This window comes from Balaenoptera ricei, chromosome X (genome assembly GCF_028023285.1).
Source record: "Balaenoptera ricei isolate mBalRic1 chromosome X, mBalRic1.hap2, whole genome shotgun sequence".
NCBI lineage: Eukaryota > Metazoa > Chordata > Mammalia > Artiodactyla > Balaenopteridae > Balaenoptera > Balaenoptera ricei.
The window spans coordinates 115420713-115437167 of record NC_082660.1 but is presented as its reverse complement, the minus strand read 5'-3'; the positions used below and the strand labels follow the sequence as shown (position 1 = coordinate 115437167).

Genomic DNA, 16455 nt, shown 5'->3' with positions numbered 1-16455 from the left:
GGAAAGGCCCAAGGGCACAGGAAGAGCCCCATTGCCCTCTTGCACCAGCCCTCCCCCACCTTCCAAGGGGAGCTAGAGGCTACGGCTCCCTGGGCCTCTGACATCCGAGGCTCGGGTGGGGGTATAGGGTCTCCAGCTGTGAAGACTCAGCCTCATGGACACCAGTCTTCGGTTTGCTGGGCTCAGGACGCCACTTGGCATCTTCTAGATGTCCGTGGGGCTGGACAGGAGCTTCCAGCAGCCCTGCCTGGACAAGGGGCAGCAGGCTTTGTGCTGCAGACCTACAGAGGCACTGCCTTCCTCGCCCTCAGGCCCTGGCCTGTAGTCTACATTTCCTCATTGCCCCTCTTCACTGGCCCCTCCCTAAGTCTGGTGATCATTGGAGCCCTTGCACAACTACCTACTTTCAGCCTGTATTCAGCCTACAGACCAAACTGAAGCCCCGTAGCTCTGAGACACACACCCCCCCCCCACCCAGGGCAGGGGAGGACTTTAAAACATCATTTTCTCAGTCATTCCTCTTTTTCTGAAGTTTTCCTCTCCCCAGCTTGGAGCTAATAGATAGGTATTACCCAGGGGGTTTCAAAGGTTTAGGAATCTCCTCTGATAGGCTCCCCTTGGTGTATGTGGATTTTAAGCACTTTGGGTCTTATTCACCCCCACTCCCCATCTTTCCAAAAGCCTGCATCAAAAGGCAGCAGGATCATGACTTTGCTGCTACCGTAAATTGGAGGCTTAGGCCTATTTATTTATTTAGTTTCATTGTTTTCAAAAATTAAAATATTGTTCCTTTTTATAGATATAAAAATAATACTTTTGAAATTCAAATAAGACAAGAATGTATTAACACTTCTCTTCCTCGCTCCCCTAATCCCACCCACCCCCTCACAAGATCACTGGTAACCATTTGGTGCAGATTTTTCTGGTCTTTATTCTTGTGTATGTTTCCTTTTCTTAAATAAAAATGGAATCACCCTATAAAGTTTATTACTCACTTTTCCCCCATGATATTGCACAGACTTCTTTTTCAAGAACGTTTGTACGTTATTTGTATAATTTTAAAATTTCAATTTAAACAATAAAAATTCACAAAGATTTTCCCCGTGTCATTAAATATTTTTCTACAACGTCATGTTTAATGATACTGTATGAATGAACCATAAGGTATCTAACTAATTCCCCATTTGCATTGTTTCCAATTTCTTACACAAAGCTGTCGTGAATATCTTTGTCCATATATTTGTGGGCACTTGTGTGGCTCTTTGTAGGGATGGAATCCTGGGAAGGGAATGGCTGGGTCAAAGGGTGTCAGAGGTACATCACAGAGTGATAGATTGCCCTCCGGAAGGCTGGCGGGGCTCTGAAAGCTTGTTGGGCTTCCCACTCAACATCTTCAACCTGTCTGAGCCTCAGTTTCCTCCTCTGTAAATTGGGAAGATGATGGTACTACCTCAGGGGGAGGGGATAGCATGAGGATCACAGGAGAGATATATGCAAAGTGCGTGGAGCCCAGCACACGTGTCGCTGCTTACGAAATGACAGCAACTATTCAGTACCACTAGGGCGGTGAGGCCATTTGGGCTGCTGGAAGCCACTAAGGGTAGTGGGACGAGTGCAGCTGAGAACAAAGCTCACACTCCAGTTTGCCCTCCCTAGTGCAGTTAATGCCGGAGAACCAAAGGAAGCCAGGAGTCTCCAGCCCACCTCCCAGGAGATGGTGTAGCTTCAGTGGGCACACGGTGGGACCCAGGAAGAGGTGACCTCAGAGGGAAGGTCCTGCTCACTGCAGATCTCCCTCTTGGACAACCCTCGGAGCAGGCCCTTTGTCGCGGGGTGCGGGGGGCTGGGTGGGCAATGAATAGTTCTTATAGGAAGAGGGGAATAGCTACCCCCCACCCTCAGACCCCAGCAAGGCTGGTGGCCATGGGAGCCTGAGCTCTGAGGAGGGCTGGTTAGTGGTCAGCAGGGTCAAGGGCACTGAGCATCTTTGGGGAAGGGACAGATGGCCCTGACAGTGGAGAACATTTTGCTGAGTCCAGCTTTGAAGGAGACTGGTGTGTTCCACCCGCCCCCCCGCAACACTCTCTCCATAGGAAAGATAACCGGAGACGGTGATTTAGTTCTACCTGTTTATTGCTACCAACCCATCTCCCTCCACCCCCCTCATATTTACACCCAAACCGCTCCCCCAAGATGGCTTCTACCAGAGTTCCTGGTACTAGGTCCAAGTGTCCACTAAACAGGCAGTCCAAGACATGGCGGGCACTGTTTGCCCTCAGGCCAGTTGGGCCCCGGGAAAGGGTTACTCTGGGAATTCTGGGCATAGACTTGGTACTGGGGTCAAGTACTAGGATACTTGACTCTCCCTCCCCTTCTGGAGCTCAAGGTACAAGAAAACCTTTAGCAGAGTAAAGGTGGGATAGTGGACTCCCCAGTATCAAGCTTTGTGCTTTCTTTGCTTGTAAGGACCCACATGAGAGGCCAAGTCTTGCTTCTGAGGGGCCGGTCTGCCCTTGGAAGCCAGGTCGGGCCATCTGCCATTGGCCTTGGGTGAAGTGTCATTTAAGGGGCTGGAAGTGGAAGGGGAGGGCGCTTGTTGTCTGAGGTGTGGGCATTGTTTTAAGCTGGGGGAGTTGCAGCTTGGCTTGAGTTACGTGGGGAAGTATGGAATGGAGGAGCAGGAGGAGACGTTTCATTTGGGAGACCAAGGCCCCTCCAGCCCCTTTAGTAAACCCCACTGGTGTCCTGGGCCACAGGTAATGGGACAGCAGACGTTTAATATCACAGAATGTCAGAGTTGGCCCTCAGCAACTATCCATTCTTATCCTGACCTGTCCTAGACCCAGATTGAGGAAGGCACTCGGTTCAAGTGGCACAGTGATTTAGTGGCTAAACCTGTAAGAAAATTAAGGTGAAGAAAGTAGGAAAGATACATGTACACGTGGCTTTCTTCAAACCTTATTTAGAGAATCTGGATTCACCTGTGATCAGTTAGAGTTCTTTTCAATGACCAGGTTCCCTAGGGTATTGAGATTGACCTGAACCACCAACTCGGCCCCCTTTCCAGGAGCAGCGCGACAGGGGAGGGTGGTGTGGAGGCAAGGAGGGTTTGGAGGCCTTGGTGGTGAGGGACGTGGGCCCGGTGGCCCCTCAGTGCCCCCCTTGCTCCGGCCGCAGCTGGAAGGGCTGTGCTGTCCAGTAGCTGGTGGAGGGAGGCGGCCCGGCTTCGGCGGCTTGGCGTGCACTCCAGCAGCGCCTGTAGGGCTCGGCCGGCCTCCACTGCCCTAGGTACCCCTGGGGGAGCGGGGACGGGCTCGGTGCCGGTCCTCCGGCCCGGGGCCACCGCGGGAGGCTGGGTCCAGCCCCGCGGCCTGGGCTGCTCGGGCCCAGCCTCGGCCCACACTGCCTCCTCAAGGTGCCCCGGCCAGGGAGAGGCCGTGTAGCTGCTCCTCGGCACCCGCCAGCTCTGCCTCGTCGCGCCCGCTCTCTGAGCCCTCGAAGCAGCCCGAGTCACGCGGGATGTCCACCTTGGGCTCCGCCACTGTGTGCGCCACTGGCTCCTGGCCGCTCTCGGCGCCCTCTTCCGCCTCCTCGCTGCCGGCTGCCGGGGGCCAGGGAGGGAGAGGAATGTGGGGGGCTTGGCCCTTAGCTGGGAGGGGCTTCAGAAACCCTGGGGGCCCATGTGGGTGGAAGGACCCTGGGAAGCCCGCCGGAGGCCGTCTCTTCTTCTGGTCGCCCACCACCAACCACCCCTGCCCTTTCTCGGCCCTTCTGGTGGGAGTGGTTTCCAGGCCAGCTCTCCCGCCCAGGAGCTCAGACTTCCTCAGCACTGAGCTGGTAGCCAGGACACCTGCTCTTGAATCGTGGCTCTGTCGTTACCCAACGTGGAGGCCTCGAGTCCACGCCTTATCTTCTCTGGCCCTAAGTCTCCCGTTTGATCCCAAAGGGAGTTGAGCCCGATCGTTTCTAAAATCCCTTCTCATCACAAGCTCTGCCCGAGACTGGAATTCAAGTGTGGAAGGTGCCTGCCCGCTGCAGAGGGGCGCCGGGGCAGGGCCAGGCAGGCCTCGCCGCCCAACACGCCCAGCACGCCCAGCACCAGCGCTCACGCCCCTCCCCCGCTCCCAAGCCACTCACTGTCGTAGTCCAGCAGCAGCTCGGCAGCCGTGAGCAGCTTGGCCCGATGCTGTGGGTCCATGATATTCAGCTCGTTGAGGTGTGTTTCCCGCAGCTCTTTGAAGTCCTCCAGCGTCTGGTAGCCGTTGAGCAGCAGGGTGGACGTGTGCTCCTGTGGGCAGAAGCAGGCCACCAGCGCGGCCGCTTACAAGCCGCCCCCACCTAGGACCCGTCTCTCCCCGCAGAGCTGACCTGCCCTGGCCCCCATCCCTTGCTCCTAGACACTAGACTAGGCCCCAGCTCAAACCTCAAGGCCGATGCGCTCCAGCAGCTCATGCAGGGTCTTGGGCTTGGGCCTCTTGCCCTTGCTCTGTCGGCGGCTGGGGCGGGCAGGTCCCACAGCCTCCTCGGGCAGCACGTCCACGTAGATGAACTTGAAAGAGCCCAGCCTGCCATTGAGCAGGCCCAGCCACGTGCCCACAGGCGGCTTTTCGATGATCTGGATCACATCTCCTTTCTGTGGGAGGAGAGCAGAGCAGAACAGAGCAGGGGTGAGGTGGCCCCTTGGCCTCCTGTACCCCCTACCTGTATGGGGTACAGCCTGCCAGGCTCAGCAGGGGCCTGGATGCCAACCTTACCTGCAGTTTCAGTGAGTCGTGGTCATAGGGGCTGGGAGTGAAGTCGGTGTGGACTCGTGCCCGGCCACAGAAGGGCCCTGTGTACTGGGGGGCAGGTGGTTCCTCCCCGAAGCTGCCAGAGCCTGGGCTGGGGCTGCAGAGCTCACTGCCTGCAGGAAATGGGGCAGGGAGGAAGGTCACCTTTGTCCCCAGACAGCTGGGGCAGTGCCCAGCAGGTACCTTTCCAGGGGGTCTGGCTAGAAATCCCAAGGATACATGCTGGGGAAGAAAACTGAGCTCTAGTAAGTCTCACACTGCAGAAGGGATTCTGACCCAACCCCTCTGCCACCCTGAAGGAGCATAGCTTCCCTCCTGGCGCCCCAGGCATGAAAATAGTTGACCATAGAAGGAGGAATGGCTCACAGATCAAAGACTGGGCAAATTGGGAGGGTCTCTAGAGACCAACTGGGCCAACACCCCAATGAACAGATGAGGAAAACTGAGGCCAGACAGGCCAAGTGACCTGCCCAAGGCCTCTCACCTTATAATTGGCAGCACTGGGTCTGTTAGACTCCAGGCTTCCTGACTCCCACTCCAGTGCTCCTGGAAGCCACCTTCCACCCAGGAAGCCACATCGTGCATCAATATTTTACTTTCTCTACTTAATAAGACTCTGTGTCGAGTTACAACATCACACGGAAACTCAAGACTTTCTCTCTGGGAAGGGCAGGATGAGGGCCTAAGAGGCTTTCAGTGGGGGTAGGGAGGTGTCTTTGGAGCCAGAGAAAGATCAGAGAACTTGGAACTAATCCGAAGGGAGAGAACGGCAGTGCCTCTGTAGGTCTGCAGCGCAAAGCCTGCAGCCCCTTGTCCAGGCAGGGCTGCTGGAAGCTCCTGTCCAGCCCCACGGACATCTAGAAGATGCCAAGTGGCGTCCTGAGCCCAGCAAACCGAAGACTGGTGTCCATGAGGCTGAGTCTTCACAGCTGGAGACCCTATACCCCCACCCGAGCCTCGGATGTCAGAGGCCCAGGGAGCCGTAGCCTCTAGCTCCCCTTGGAAGGTGGGGGAGGGCTGGTGCAAGAGGGCAATGGGGCTCTTCCTGTGCCCTTGGGCCCCTCCAGCAAATGGAGGCTCCTCTAGGGCAGAACTAAGTTCAAGCCTGGGTCACCTTGGGCAAGTCACTTAACCTCCCTGAGCCTCAGTTTTCACATCAATAAAGTGGGGATAATAATAGTACTGGCCCCATGAGATTGTCGTGAAGATTTAACGTTTAGAGGGCTGGGAAAGGTCCCAGCAGGCTAACAGTAAAGGTTCATTTCTCTGTACCACCCTCTCCCAGACAGCCACGTGTATGGCCTTAACCCCGTCCTTTCCTCCAGACTCAGCAGGTGTGCCCCTCCTCCCCTACTCACCTGTGGATGCCTGGCGGCTGAGTGCTGGGAGCTCCCGCTCCTCCTGCTCAGAAAAGGCCAGCGCCATCTTCTCAGGGCCGGGGCTGTCCAGGCTGCAGTCTGGAGACGTCGGGGAGGCTGAGCCCTCCTCCAGAGTATCTCCCTGGAGGGCAGGAGAGGCAGCAAGCCCTGAGCAGCCTCGGCTGAGGTGCACATGGGGCAGCCCCGGGTGCAGAGGAAATGGGCCTGGGCTCCAGGGAGAACTGGGGCCTGGCTGGAGCCCCAGCTCTGCCTCTCGCGGGCTGCATGGCGCCCTCTGGGCCCTAGTTTCCTCTTCCGTGAAGTGGGACTGACAGTCCTTGCCCTGCCCACGTCATGGAATGAGGCTCAACGGGGGTGCCGTGTGAATGCACTTTGTCAGCTCAAAGTGCCAACTTACACACAGAAAAGGCCTCAGTGCCAGAATTGAAACTCAGAGCTGTTACTAGGGCGTAGCCAGGCAGACCACGGTGCTGGAGAGTCCCTACTTTTGACTGTGCTCCTATGTGCCAGACAGAGGATTTCATTTAATCCTCACTTGAGGATATGTGCTCGATCGTCCCAAGTTTACAGATGAGAAGTAATGGAGGAACGTTCCCGAGGCCACGCAGGAGCCCACAGACAAGTCGGTCTGACTCTAGAGCTCCTGGGCCTCCCCACACCTCTGTGGGGTGGTAACTTTCACAAATGACTCAATGGCAATAAAAGCCCTGATTTGTAGAAGTTGCCAACTCCTGTATTGTAAATACTCCCCACCGTGGGCAACAGAGAAATACCACTCTGGTGTCACTGAATGAGTACCATCATCGGCTATTTCCAGCCCCAAAGACTGTAGATGCCAGTAACCTCAAGGGCACAGAGAACAGTGAAAGGTAGTACAAGAATTAGGAAATGAGTTTTGAAGACTGACTTTAGTCTTTTTATTTTTAAAATAATAGATTTAATTCTAAGTTGGTAGAAGCTAATTTTCAGTAATGGTTGTATCTCACACCTGGCTCACAAAATCCCTGAAAATTTGACCAACTGCTATCCAGAGCTGGCATGAGCCAGTTAGCACACTGCTGCCAGGGCACCTCCTCCAAGAACCAGGAGCAAACCGGACTCGCTGTGTGACTTTAGCTACTTGGATGTGCCTGCCCCACAGCTGTGTGTTCTGCCCTCCCTCCCTGGGCCAAAGCCAGCCTTGTCGATTTTCTTTCATAGGGCCTCTTGGAGTCAAGCCTTCCCAATCACAGGGGCTAGTTCCAAGCAAAAGTTTGCGGTGGATGAATTTGCCCTGTGTGATCTCATCTCCTCAGACCCGCCTGCCCACGAAGCTTCTGCTACCCACAACTTCATCCCTCCTCAGACCCCACTCCTGCTCCCTCAGGACCACGCCTTCCTGCCATGTCCATGGCCGAGGGAGCTCCCTTCCCAAGGTGCCCCTTCCTGCTTGTATGGGGCCAGGCATCGTTACCTGAGCGTGGCTGTCACAGTGGCCATGCTCAAACCCTACCAGAGCGGTGCCTGTCCTCCCTGCCCCCCCCATGGGTCCCAGGCCTCACCATCTCCTCCGACAGTGCCTTCACCATCATCTTGCCCATCTTCCTGTTCATGGTTCGGGAAATCACGGCCCTCCACTTCTTCCCCAGCTTTTTGCTGCTCTTTCCAGCATCCTCTGGGGTCGGAACACCTGAGTCATCTTCTGGAATCTGTGACAATAAATGTGGAGGTCCAGGAACCCTGGTGACCATGTCTAGGTCCAGGACTTGGGAGCTGAAGGCGGCTTTTGGGTCCTGGCAGATGCTGGAAGGGTGCGAAGCAGAGTTCCCCATCCCTTCCCTTTCAGCCCCAGACCTGTCCCAGGCCCTATTCATTTGTATTTAAATTGGCCCTATTCATTTGTATTTAAATCGACAATTAATTTGCAATCGAAAAGAATGCAGGTGAGGTTTTAGGGCCCAGAATTTTAGTGGGTGAGAGACTTGGGCGCATTGTATTTAAAAAGACTTTGCCTCAACAATCCTAAAAGGGTCTTTCCCCCACCCCCACCCCCACCCCGCCATTCCCCCACCCAGGTCCGGCAGCCAGATCCCCCAAGGAGGCTCTGAAACTCACGTTATCATCCAGATTAAATTCCTTCTCGCTCACCACTGGGGAGCTGGGTTTGGATTTGGCAAAATCTTTGAAGCTGCTGGATCGCTGAAGTGAGAGCTGGAAGAAGCAGAGGTGTTGCCATCAGTGGCACTAAAAATGGTGGCCGAGTATGGAGCAAAAAGCTGTCCCCGCTCCCAACACACCGCATGCACCCCAGGGCTGGACAGGGCCACGGGGCTAAGGAGGTGAAGCTACAAGACGTCCTTCTGGCTACTGGGCTTCGTCCTGTTCTTTAGCTGTGAGCGGCCCCTAAAGCAGGCCGCAGAGTAAGCTCCTCGCCTCAGGATCCTCCGCCCGGGTCAGGCCTCAGACTAAGCCCAGCTTTCCACCACTACCTGAAGTCTGGTCCCCAGAACCCTGTAGTGAAAGACTAAATGAGTCTGAGTAAACGCGTATCTCCTACTGGAGACATATCTCAGCATGAACCGCCGTGTCACCTTTATTTATATAACAGGGCAAACCCTCCCAAACCCCGCAGCCCGGCCTCCAGGCTCTGTCTTCCCCAAGCACGGTTTCCTGTGACGGTGATCGCGGCAAACACACTGGGGCCTCCAGGCTGATGCATCTGTGTCCCAAGAAGAGGAAGGCAATCCCCCCAGGGGCCAGTAAGACCTGGCATTATGCGTTCTGGAAAGCCACAGTAGAGACTGATTCAGAGAAGGTGCCCGCAGATTTGAGACACAAATGATTGGGTTGAATATGGTAAAAGAAAGCTGCCATTTTGTCTGTCTTCATCTCTGCTTTTAACTTAACTTAGCCGCTAATGCGACGAGCTGGCTACACTAGACGTGTGCCAGTGTTCAGACTTGCAGGCCCGACCTATTGTTTGTGCTGTGAATGAAAAATGTTGCCGGCCGTATCAGCAAACAAAGGATGCTGCGGCCAGCAAGCCATCGGCCACTACCGCTGCCCCGATGGTGAGCCCCGAGGGAACTCAGGATGGAGACAAACGGGCTGCCCACTGCCAAACCCTCAGCCACAGCAGCCACCCCCAGCGGTGCCCCCTGAGGGGACACAGGATGGGAAAGGACAGGATACTAGCCCTTATCTTTGCATAGCAAAGGAATGATTTCAATGAGCCCCGACTCTTGCATCTTCCCATACACAGAAAAGCGCTAAATTCAACTACTTGGGATATCTGGTTTCCTTTAACCAACAGTGATCTTTTGATGTTCCCACTACCTGGCCTTTGCTGCAAAACCCCCTGTATATCCTGGCTTCTCCCTTACCTCTTGGGAGCAGTCCCTCAGAGTTCTCTGAGAGGCTGCCTCCCGGGCTTGAAGTCCTCAGAAAGTCTGCCGAATAAACCATAATTCTCAACTTTTAGGTTATGCATTTTTTTTCAGTCGACAGTGCTGATAAGCCTGTTTTCAGGAAATGAGCTTTCTTAACTGTACATGCAACGCACATGGCAAGATAGCAGGAGAAACCCGGGTCAGGTAAGGAGGGCCGACTTTAGACACAAGAGGTGTAGGCTGAGCCCGAATCAAGATCAACAGTCAAGACCAGAGATACACACAGGAACCAGAATTCACAGATGGCCAGACAGATAGAGCGGGGTCGGCGGCAGACACCAGAGATAAGGGCTTGAGGAACCGAAGCCCCAAACCCGCTCAAAGCTGAAAGTTTCACATCCTCTTTCCTACAAAAGGGGGGTCCCCCAGGGCAGGGGCAGTATCACCTGCCCCCTCAGCATACACACAACTGGCCCCAGCTCCTGGGGACTGCAGTGGAACACTTCAATTCTCTTGGTGGGTCTTGACCAAAAGCAAGTCAGCAGTCAGGGACAGCGGCCACACCTTCCTAGAGGTCACGGCAAGCTAGCTGACCAGAAACTAGGTCAGTGGTCAGGCCAAGCAGACACCACCGCCATGAAGGCCTCCTGGGTGAGGCACCTGCAGCCTCAGGGAGAAAGCCTCTTCCGCAGGATGCCGGGGAGCTGGGAAAGGGGGCTGAGGGGTTACAGGGAGGGGAACGCATGGCTGTGGGGTGACCGCTCCTGTTCCCATGCATCTCCTCCATCCTCCTTCCCTGGTTTTCCCTGCCCGCTATTCTTTCCGCTTTTTCTTCCTTGCTTTCCCCTTCTCTCCTCCACCTTCCATTCATTTCCTCCTCTTGTATGGCTAAGATGCAGCTGCCTGGATAACTTCCTCCTTTTATTGCCTGGAAAAGAGGGAACAGAGAGAGGATGGGCACCAGGCTGGCCTGGGCCCAAGAAGGGCAGGCTGGGGTGCTATTTTTAGGCCGATGGGGCCTATTGTGGCCTCCCCTCCATCAATCCCAATCCCAAGAGTCGCCCCTGAAGCCCCAGGGACCAGTGATCCTGGAAAGCCAGCAGGAGGGCAGGCGTGGGGCTGGAAGTGGGCTTTGCTGAGGAAGAGTAAACTCACCGCCAGCCTGCCCTCTAATTGCAGTTCTTTCCTTTTTCTGTCATTAAGCTGCAGTCGGGTTTGGGGGGTGGCTGGGAAGGTGGCTTTTGGCTCCTGAGACCTTGTGTCAGGGCCCCTCTGTCCCAGCTTTAGCTCAAAATGGGAGAAAACAATCTAAAAGGGCCACGTGGGTGGCGCTGGGACGTGGGCCTGGCCGGCCACTCCTCAGCCCAGGGACGTGGAAAGAACTAGGCAAGTTCTTTGGGTGACTAAGGGTGAGGGCCGTTTGCCCTGGGGGGCCTCTTGCCCCGCCCACCTCTAAACTCAGGAGCGGCTCCAAATATCCTGAATGCCTTTCGGTGAGCCTGAAGTGACCCCCCCTCACCCAGGTGTGAGTGGACATCCTTGGGCCCTTTTGGATTTTCTGCCTGGCCTCCCTTTAGGGTGAGACCTTCCTGGGGGTCCTGGGTGGGAGGTAGTACCGTACACTGTCGGCCATTTTTTCACGTCTAAGGGGAGTATATGGGCCTCTTGGAAAGAACTACTTTTTTGGCGTCACACATTGCTGAGTTCAACTCTGGGATGTGTGACCTTCGGTGAGTTATTTAACCTCCCCAAACCTCAGTCTCTTTACTTGTTGTCGGCTAGCGAGAGTTCACATCTTGGTTCTGCCATTGACCAGCTGTGTAAAGCTGGGTCAATTCCTCAACTTCTCTGGGCTTCCGTTTCCTCATGGGTGAAATGAAGACCGGAGCACACACCTCGCTGGGTTGTTGTGCGGATGAGAGGGTGACCGTGTGACACAGCAGCCCCTCGAGGCATGTTCGGGGAGGCTTACTTAGCCTTTCCAACAACCCACCTCCAGGCTCTTACCCCTTGCGTTCCCCACCTGGAACACTCTGCCCTTCTCTCTGTCAACCATAGTTTCTCCCGTCCTTCAGAATCCAGTTTAACTGGAAGCAACTCAAATGCTCATCAGCTGTAGAGGGATTCGTGAATTGTGGCCGAGTCACATGAGGCAAGAGCACATGGCAATGAGCTTCGTGCAACTCTCCCCAACAATACGGTGACTCTCACGGCTACACCGTTGGGCAGAAGGGACCCACCACCAGAGTATATTATATGGTTCCCCGTACAGAAAGTTCAAAACCCGGCAAAACTAATCCATGGAAGTCAGAAGAGTGGTGACCTTTAGGGAAGGGGGTCATGTAGTGACTGGCAGGGGCATGAGGGAAGCTTCTGGAGCATTGGAAGTGTTCTCTTTGATCTGGGTACTGCCTACATGGGGATGTTCACTTAATGGAACTCCACTGAGTGCTACATTTATGATTTATGCACTTTTTCTACGGATATTATACTTCAATAAAAAGGTTTTTCAAATCCAGTTTTAAAGGCACTGCCCCCTGCAGGAAGCCTTCCCTGATCACCCCCTCAGAGCTGCACCCTGCCCCCACTGGCATCTTCTTCCCCTGCTGCCTAAGACCGAGCGCCCTCTGGGCTCTGGGCACAGGCCTGTGCATGTGTGGGAATCCAGTAACGAGGGGTCAAACACCGCCCCTGTGCCCGGCGCCCTGCCAAGCACTTCGTGTGTGTCCGCTCACTTCAGCTTCGCTGCAGCCCTGTCTTTACGTCGCACTTCCCATCTGGGGACACTGAGAATCGGAGGAATGAAGCATCCTAGGTGGAGTGGCACAGCTGACAGTGGGAGGAGCAGGGCTTTGAACCCATGTCTGTGACTCTGGAAGCCTGTGCTTGTTCCTGTGCTCAGAGCTCAAGAAGTTGCCCCCTAGTATAGAAGTGGATTAAGGGCAATGGCGACTGCAGGCGCTGTTTGGAGGAAGCTGCCAGGAGAGCAGGTGGGAGCATGGAGGAAGAAGGGCTCCGGAGGGCTTCGTGGAGAAGGAGGCGCATTTGAGCTGGGCTGTAGCAGGGGAGCCAGGATTTCTCCAGGTGGAGTTGGGAAGGGTTTGTCAGGAGCGAGAGTTAGGGATGTTCCAAGCGTGGCGAAGGCCACAGAAGGCCCTTGCCAGCCATGGCATTAGCCTGTGGGCAATGAGGAGCCACTGGCAATATGAATTGCATGCTGGTGTGGAGGGGGATGCCAGATGTGTGCTGTAGGAAGGGAGCCTGGGGGAAGCAGTGTGCTGGGATTGGGGAAGAGAGGAGCAGGGAGAGACTGGAAGGAGGGGACGGCTGCACACTCGAATGGGAGCCTTGATTCCTCTCCATTTCTCCTGGCGAGAGGTCTGGGATGTAGCGAAAAGTAGGGGTGTGATGGGGTAGGACCATCCTTAGGGGAGGTAGGTCCCAGGACAAACCCCTGCCGACTACCTACACTCCAACAGACCAAAGAGAGTGCAGAGAGACACTTGATGGAGGCAAAAGTCTCCAAAAGGCAGCCAAGGGGTATTGCTCCCCCCAGCCCGGGCGTCTCCCCAGTCCTTCATGATGCATAGCAGGTGACACATCCTGACCCCACCATCCTGGAGGGCCTGTTCCCAACTCTGCTCTGCTGCTTGGAAGGTCACTCATTCCATGGCCACCTGGGCCTGCCCTGCAGAGCTCTCCTGCTGATAGGCTGAGTCTTTTATGCTCATCAGACTCTTCCAGTGCTTTTGAGATCAGAAGGGAGACAAGAGAGTAGAGGGAGAAGGGGTCAAGACGCTGGACACTGACAAATCTTGGCTGAGATCCCTGCTCTGCAGTTTACTAGCTGTGTGACCTCGGGTAAGTCACTTCGCCTCCCTGAGCCTCGGGCATAAAATGAAGACAATGCCTGCCCCTACTTCACAAGGTTGTCATGAAGAGCCAGCGGGCTAAGGGATGGGTGGAGCGCACAGCACAGCACCTGGCACCTGCTGAGCTGCTAGGTGTTGTTTTCTCCGCTTCAGGGCTGGGACAGAAGCTCCGTCCTTGCAGTGGGTTCCCCGCCCCCACCCACGCCTGTGGTGTGCACCCTCTCGTGGACACATGTACACATGTGACACAGTGCACTCACACGTATTGTTCCAGGCGATCCACACACCCTCCTGAGGTGGGCAGATCAGGAACTATCCCCCTTTTCCGAGGTGAGGAAACTTAGGCCCAAGGAAGGTGAGTGAACTGTCCAGGGTCCTACAGCTGGAACCCGGTAGGATTCCAACTCTGCTTTCTTGTCCCCTGCCTAGCACATTCTCCACTTGGTAGGCCCGAAAGGAGGAGAGGGACAGGAAAGGGAGGCCTCTCTTGCCTTTGTGCTTTCCCCTCCACCACGTCACCTTGGCCTCTGAGGGAAAGGGACTTGCCCAAGTCACAGTGCTGGAGCCGCGCCGCTGCCTCCGGGCCTGGGGAAGATGCTGTCTCCACCTTCTGGAAAGTTGGCTTTTCTAAGGGCACTTCCATGGGATGGGGCTTGGAGAGTGGCTCTGGAGGCTGGCCCAGGCTCTGCAGGGGTGAGGTAGGCTTTGCCTGGACGATGCTGCCCTAGAGGACATGGTCCTCAGAGTGCCACAATGGCCTTGACTCTCCTGGGAGAGGCCTGTGGGAAATCCCAGAGGCCCAGGCACCAAACACAGAATCTGGATAATGGAAGTGGGGAAAGAAGACGGGATTTCTGGCTTCTGTGAGCCTTCGGCCACCTCCACCTGAGGCGGCACAGGGTGCCAGCGTTGAAGTGTTAGCTCTTTCTCAGACTCTTTCCTCCAGCTCAGCTCCCCTGTGGTTTGGGGCCCAGCAGTGTGTAGGGCGGTCTCTGCTTCCCACCCCCATCAGCCGGACAGCAAGGGGAAGTGGACCCACTCGCTGAGGAGAGACAGCCAGTGGTAAGTCTGCCGGGGGCTGGCGCCGTGCGGGGCTTGGACAGGGGTGACAGAGCCTGTGTGAAGAATCATGAATCTCTTTCCCACCCGCCCACCTCCACTGCAACCTTAGAGAAGCAGCTGGAGTGGGGAGAGTACAGCCGGAAGTGGCAGCCACCCCAGGACCTGAGATGGGGCAGGATGTACACCCCAGTGCCCCGAGGCTCGGCTTCTCAGCTGGTTCAGTCTCCGTCTGGAAGCTACTCCCCTGACAAAGGGGCTCCCCCACGGAGCACCTGATCTGGGCTCCAGGGGAAACCAGCGGGGCGCCATGAGGGCCTGGAGGCCCTGGACCTTGGCCTGTGGCTACGCCTGGCCTCTTGGACCTGGTTCAGGCCTGCTTTGGGATGGTCCTAGGCTCCTGCTGGATGTGCGGGATGTATTTGCTGATTGCCTGGGAGGATCTGACGATCGAGTCAAAAAATTAAGTCTAGAAGTCCTCAGATCCAAATAGAGAAACCTAAATGTGGCAGAGCCTTCAAGGAATCTTCTAGTCTGGCCTCAAGACTCCAGGAAGATGAGCACCTCAGTTGCCCGTGGCAGCTGCTTTTCTTCCTGGCCTTTAAAATCCCCCCTCACAGAAATTTTTCCTCCTCAGCCCTCACTCCTACTCATCATCTCAGCACCTTCATTTCTCATTCTTCACAAATAATTCCTCTCCACCTGGGAAGAAACTGTATGCCCCCAGCATCCCACTGCAGGTTTGGAGGCCCTTTCTTTAAATCTGGAAATCACGCTGGGCCCCATCTTCAGGTGGGCCCCCTCTCCTGTGGGCCCCGGGATCTACAACAGAGCTGAACCAAGTGGGCGAGCCTGGGCTCTGGCCAAAGGGCGGGGGCCCTGGGAGCATCATGGCTCCTGGCTGGGTGGCCCAGCGGAGCCCTTTGAGTGAGACGGCTCCTGAGACGCAGGCTCAGGAAGAAGCGGTGGCGGGACCGGTGTAGGGCAGAGAGAATTAAGTACAGTCTTAGGGTTCAACTTGAGAACTGTATTTTATAATTCTCGAATTCTAGTCTAGGATTCTAGTCCCCAATTTTAAGTCTTTATCTTATCATCGTAGGGTTGAATCCTACAACTTTTAGACTTCTAAGAATGTATTCTGTAACTCTGTTTCTCTAGAATTTGGAAAGTCTCTTCTGTACTTCTGTTACTCTAGTTACCTTTGGGCCCATGTCCCGTGCCCTTGGGAGAATGGCCCTCACCTACAGACTCAACAGAAGGCCTTTGGCTCTTCCCACTTCCGTGAGTCCCGGAGAGGATGGGCTGAGAGAGCAGAGGGAAGGAAGCAGTGAGTGCCCAAAGATGCTCCTCACCTTTTTCTTCTGAGTGGGCTCCTTCTCGCTGGCGTTGGAGGGCTTACGGCGCAACATGGTCCTCTACCCTGGTGATACTCCGTCCCTGCTCTCCTAGCTATCGAGATGCGGAGGCCTCTCGCTCAGCCTCGCCAGCACCGTCCAGGGGGCACGGCATGGACTGAGCCTCTGGCTGCCACTCTGACTGCTGCACTGGCAGCTTGGGGGTGCGGGCCATGGACACCCGGCGGCAGCGGCATACAGGAAGCCCCGTCACGTGACCTGCTCTTACAGCAATCGCAGCCCCTGCCGGCCCCTAGGGAGGAAGGAAGTCCCAGCTTCAGTCTCCAGAGATTCTGATGCAGACGGCTCTTGGGTTGAACAAGCAGAGAAAAGTCCCTACCTTGCCATCTCATGGCAACCATTGCCAGTCCTTCGGCCAGTCAACCTGACATTATACGGCCTACTCAAGCCCTTTATCTCACTGACCAGAGTCCCGAAACCGGAAGTGGGACCATCTCCCTGCCTGTGGGGCCAATGCTCCCAGTCACCTTGCCTCGCCAAGGTCACCACTGCTATCAGTACCTCTCCCATCACCCCGTAGCCATCACTCCTATCTACAGCCATCAGCCCTGAAGTCATCTCCACTGCTACTG

At 55.5% G+C, this 16455-nt stretch overlaps 1 protein-coding gene across 1 annotated transcript; it reads right to left on the bottom strand.

Annotated features, from left to right (window-relative positions):
* Positions 1 to 2881: 2881 nt before the first annotated feature.
* On the bottom strand, positions 2882 to 15985 carry SASH3 (SAM and SH3 domain containing 3). Its single transcript, XM_059910783.1, has 8 exons — positions 15821 to 15985; positions 8264 to 8359; positions 7711 to 7857; positions 6149 to 6290; positions 4755 to 4903; positions 4424 to 4633; positions 4138 to 4288; positions 2882 to 3601 (listed from the first exon to the last, which is right to left on the bottom strand). The coding sequence occupies exons 1-8, from the start codon at positions 15875 to 15877 to the stop codon at positions 3411 to 3413; spliced, it is 1143 nt and encodes a 380-aa protein (XP_059766766.1). The 5' UTR covers positions 15878 to 15985; the 3' UTR covers positions 2882 to 3410.
* Between the last annotated feature and the right edge of the window lie 470 nt (positions 15986 to 16455).

Bases quoted from the DNA above. Each gene is read 5' to 3' on its own strand.
- SASH3 (XM_059910783.1), bottom strand. From the start codon at position 15,877: ATGTTGCGCCGTAAGCCCTCCAACGCCAGCGAGAAGGAGCCCACTCAG. The intron at 7,858-8,263 runs GTGAGTTTCAGA...TTATTGTCACAG, and splicing joins AATTTAATCTGGATGATAAC to ATTCCAGAAGATGACTCAGG. The intron at 4,289-4,423 runs GTTTGAGCTGGG...TTCTGCCCACAG, and splicing joins TGGAGCGCATCGGCCTTGAG to GAGCACACGTCCACCCTGCT.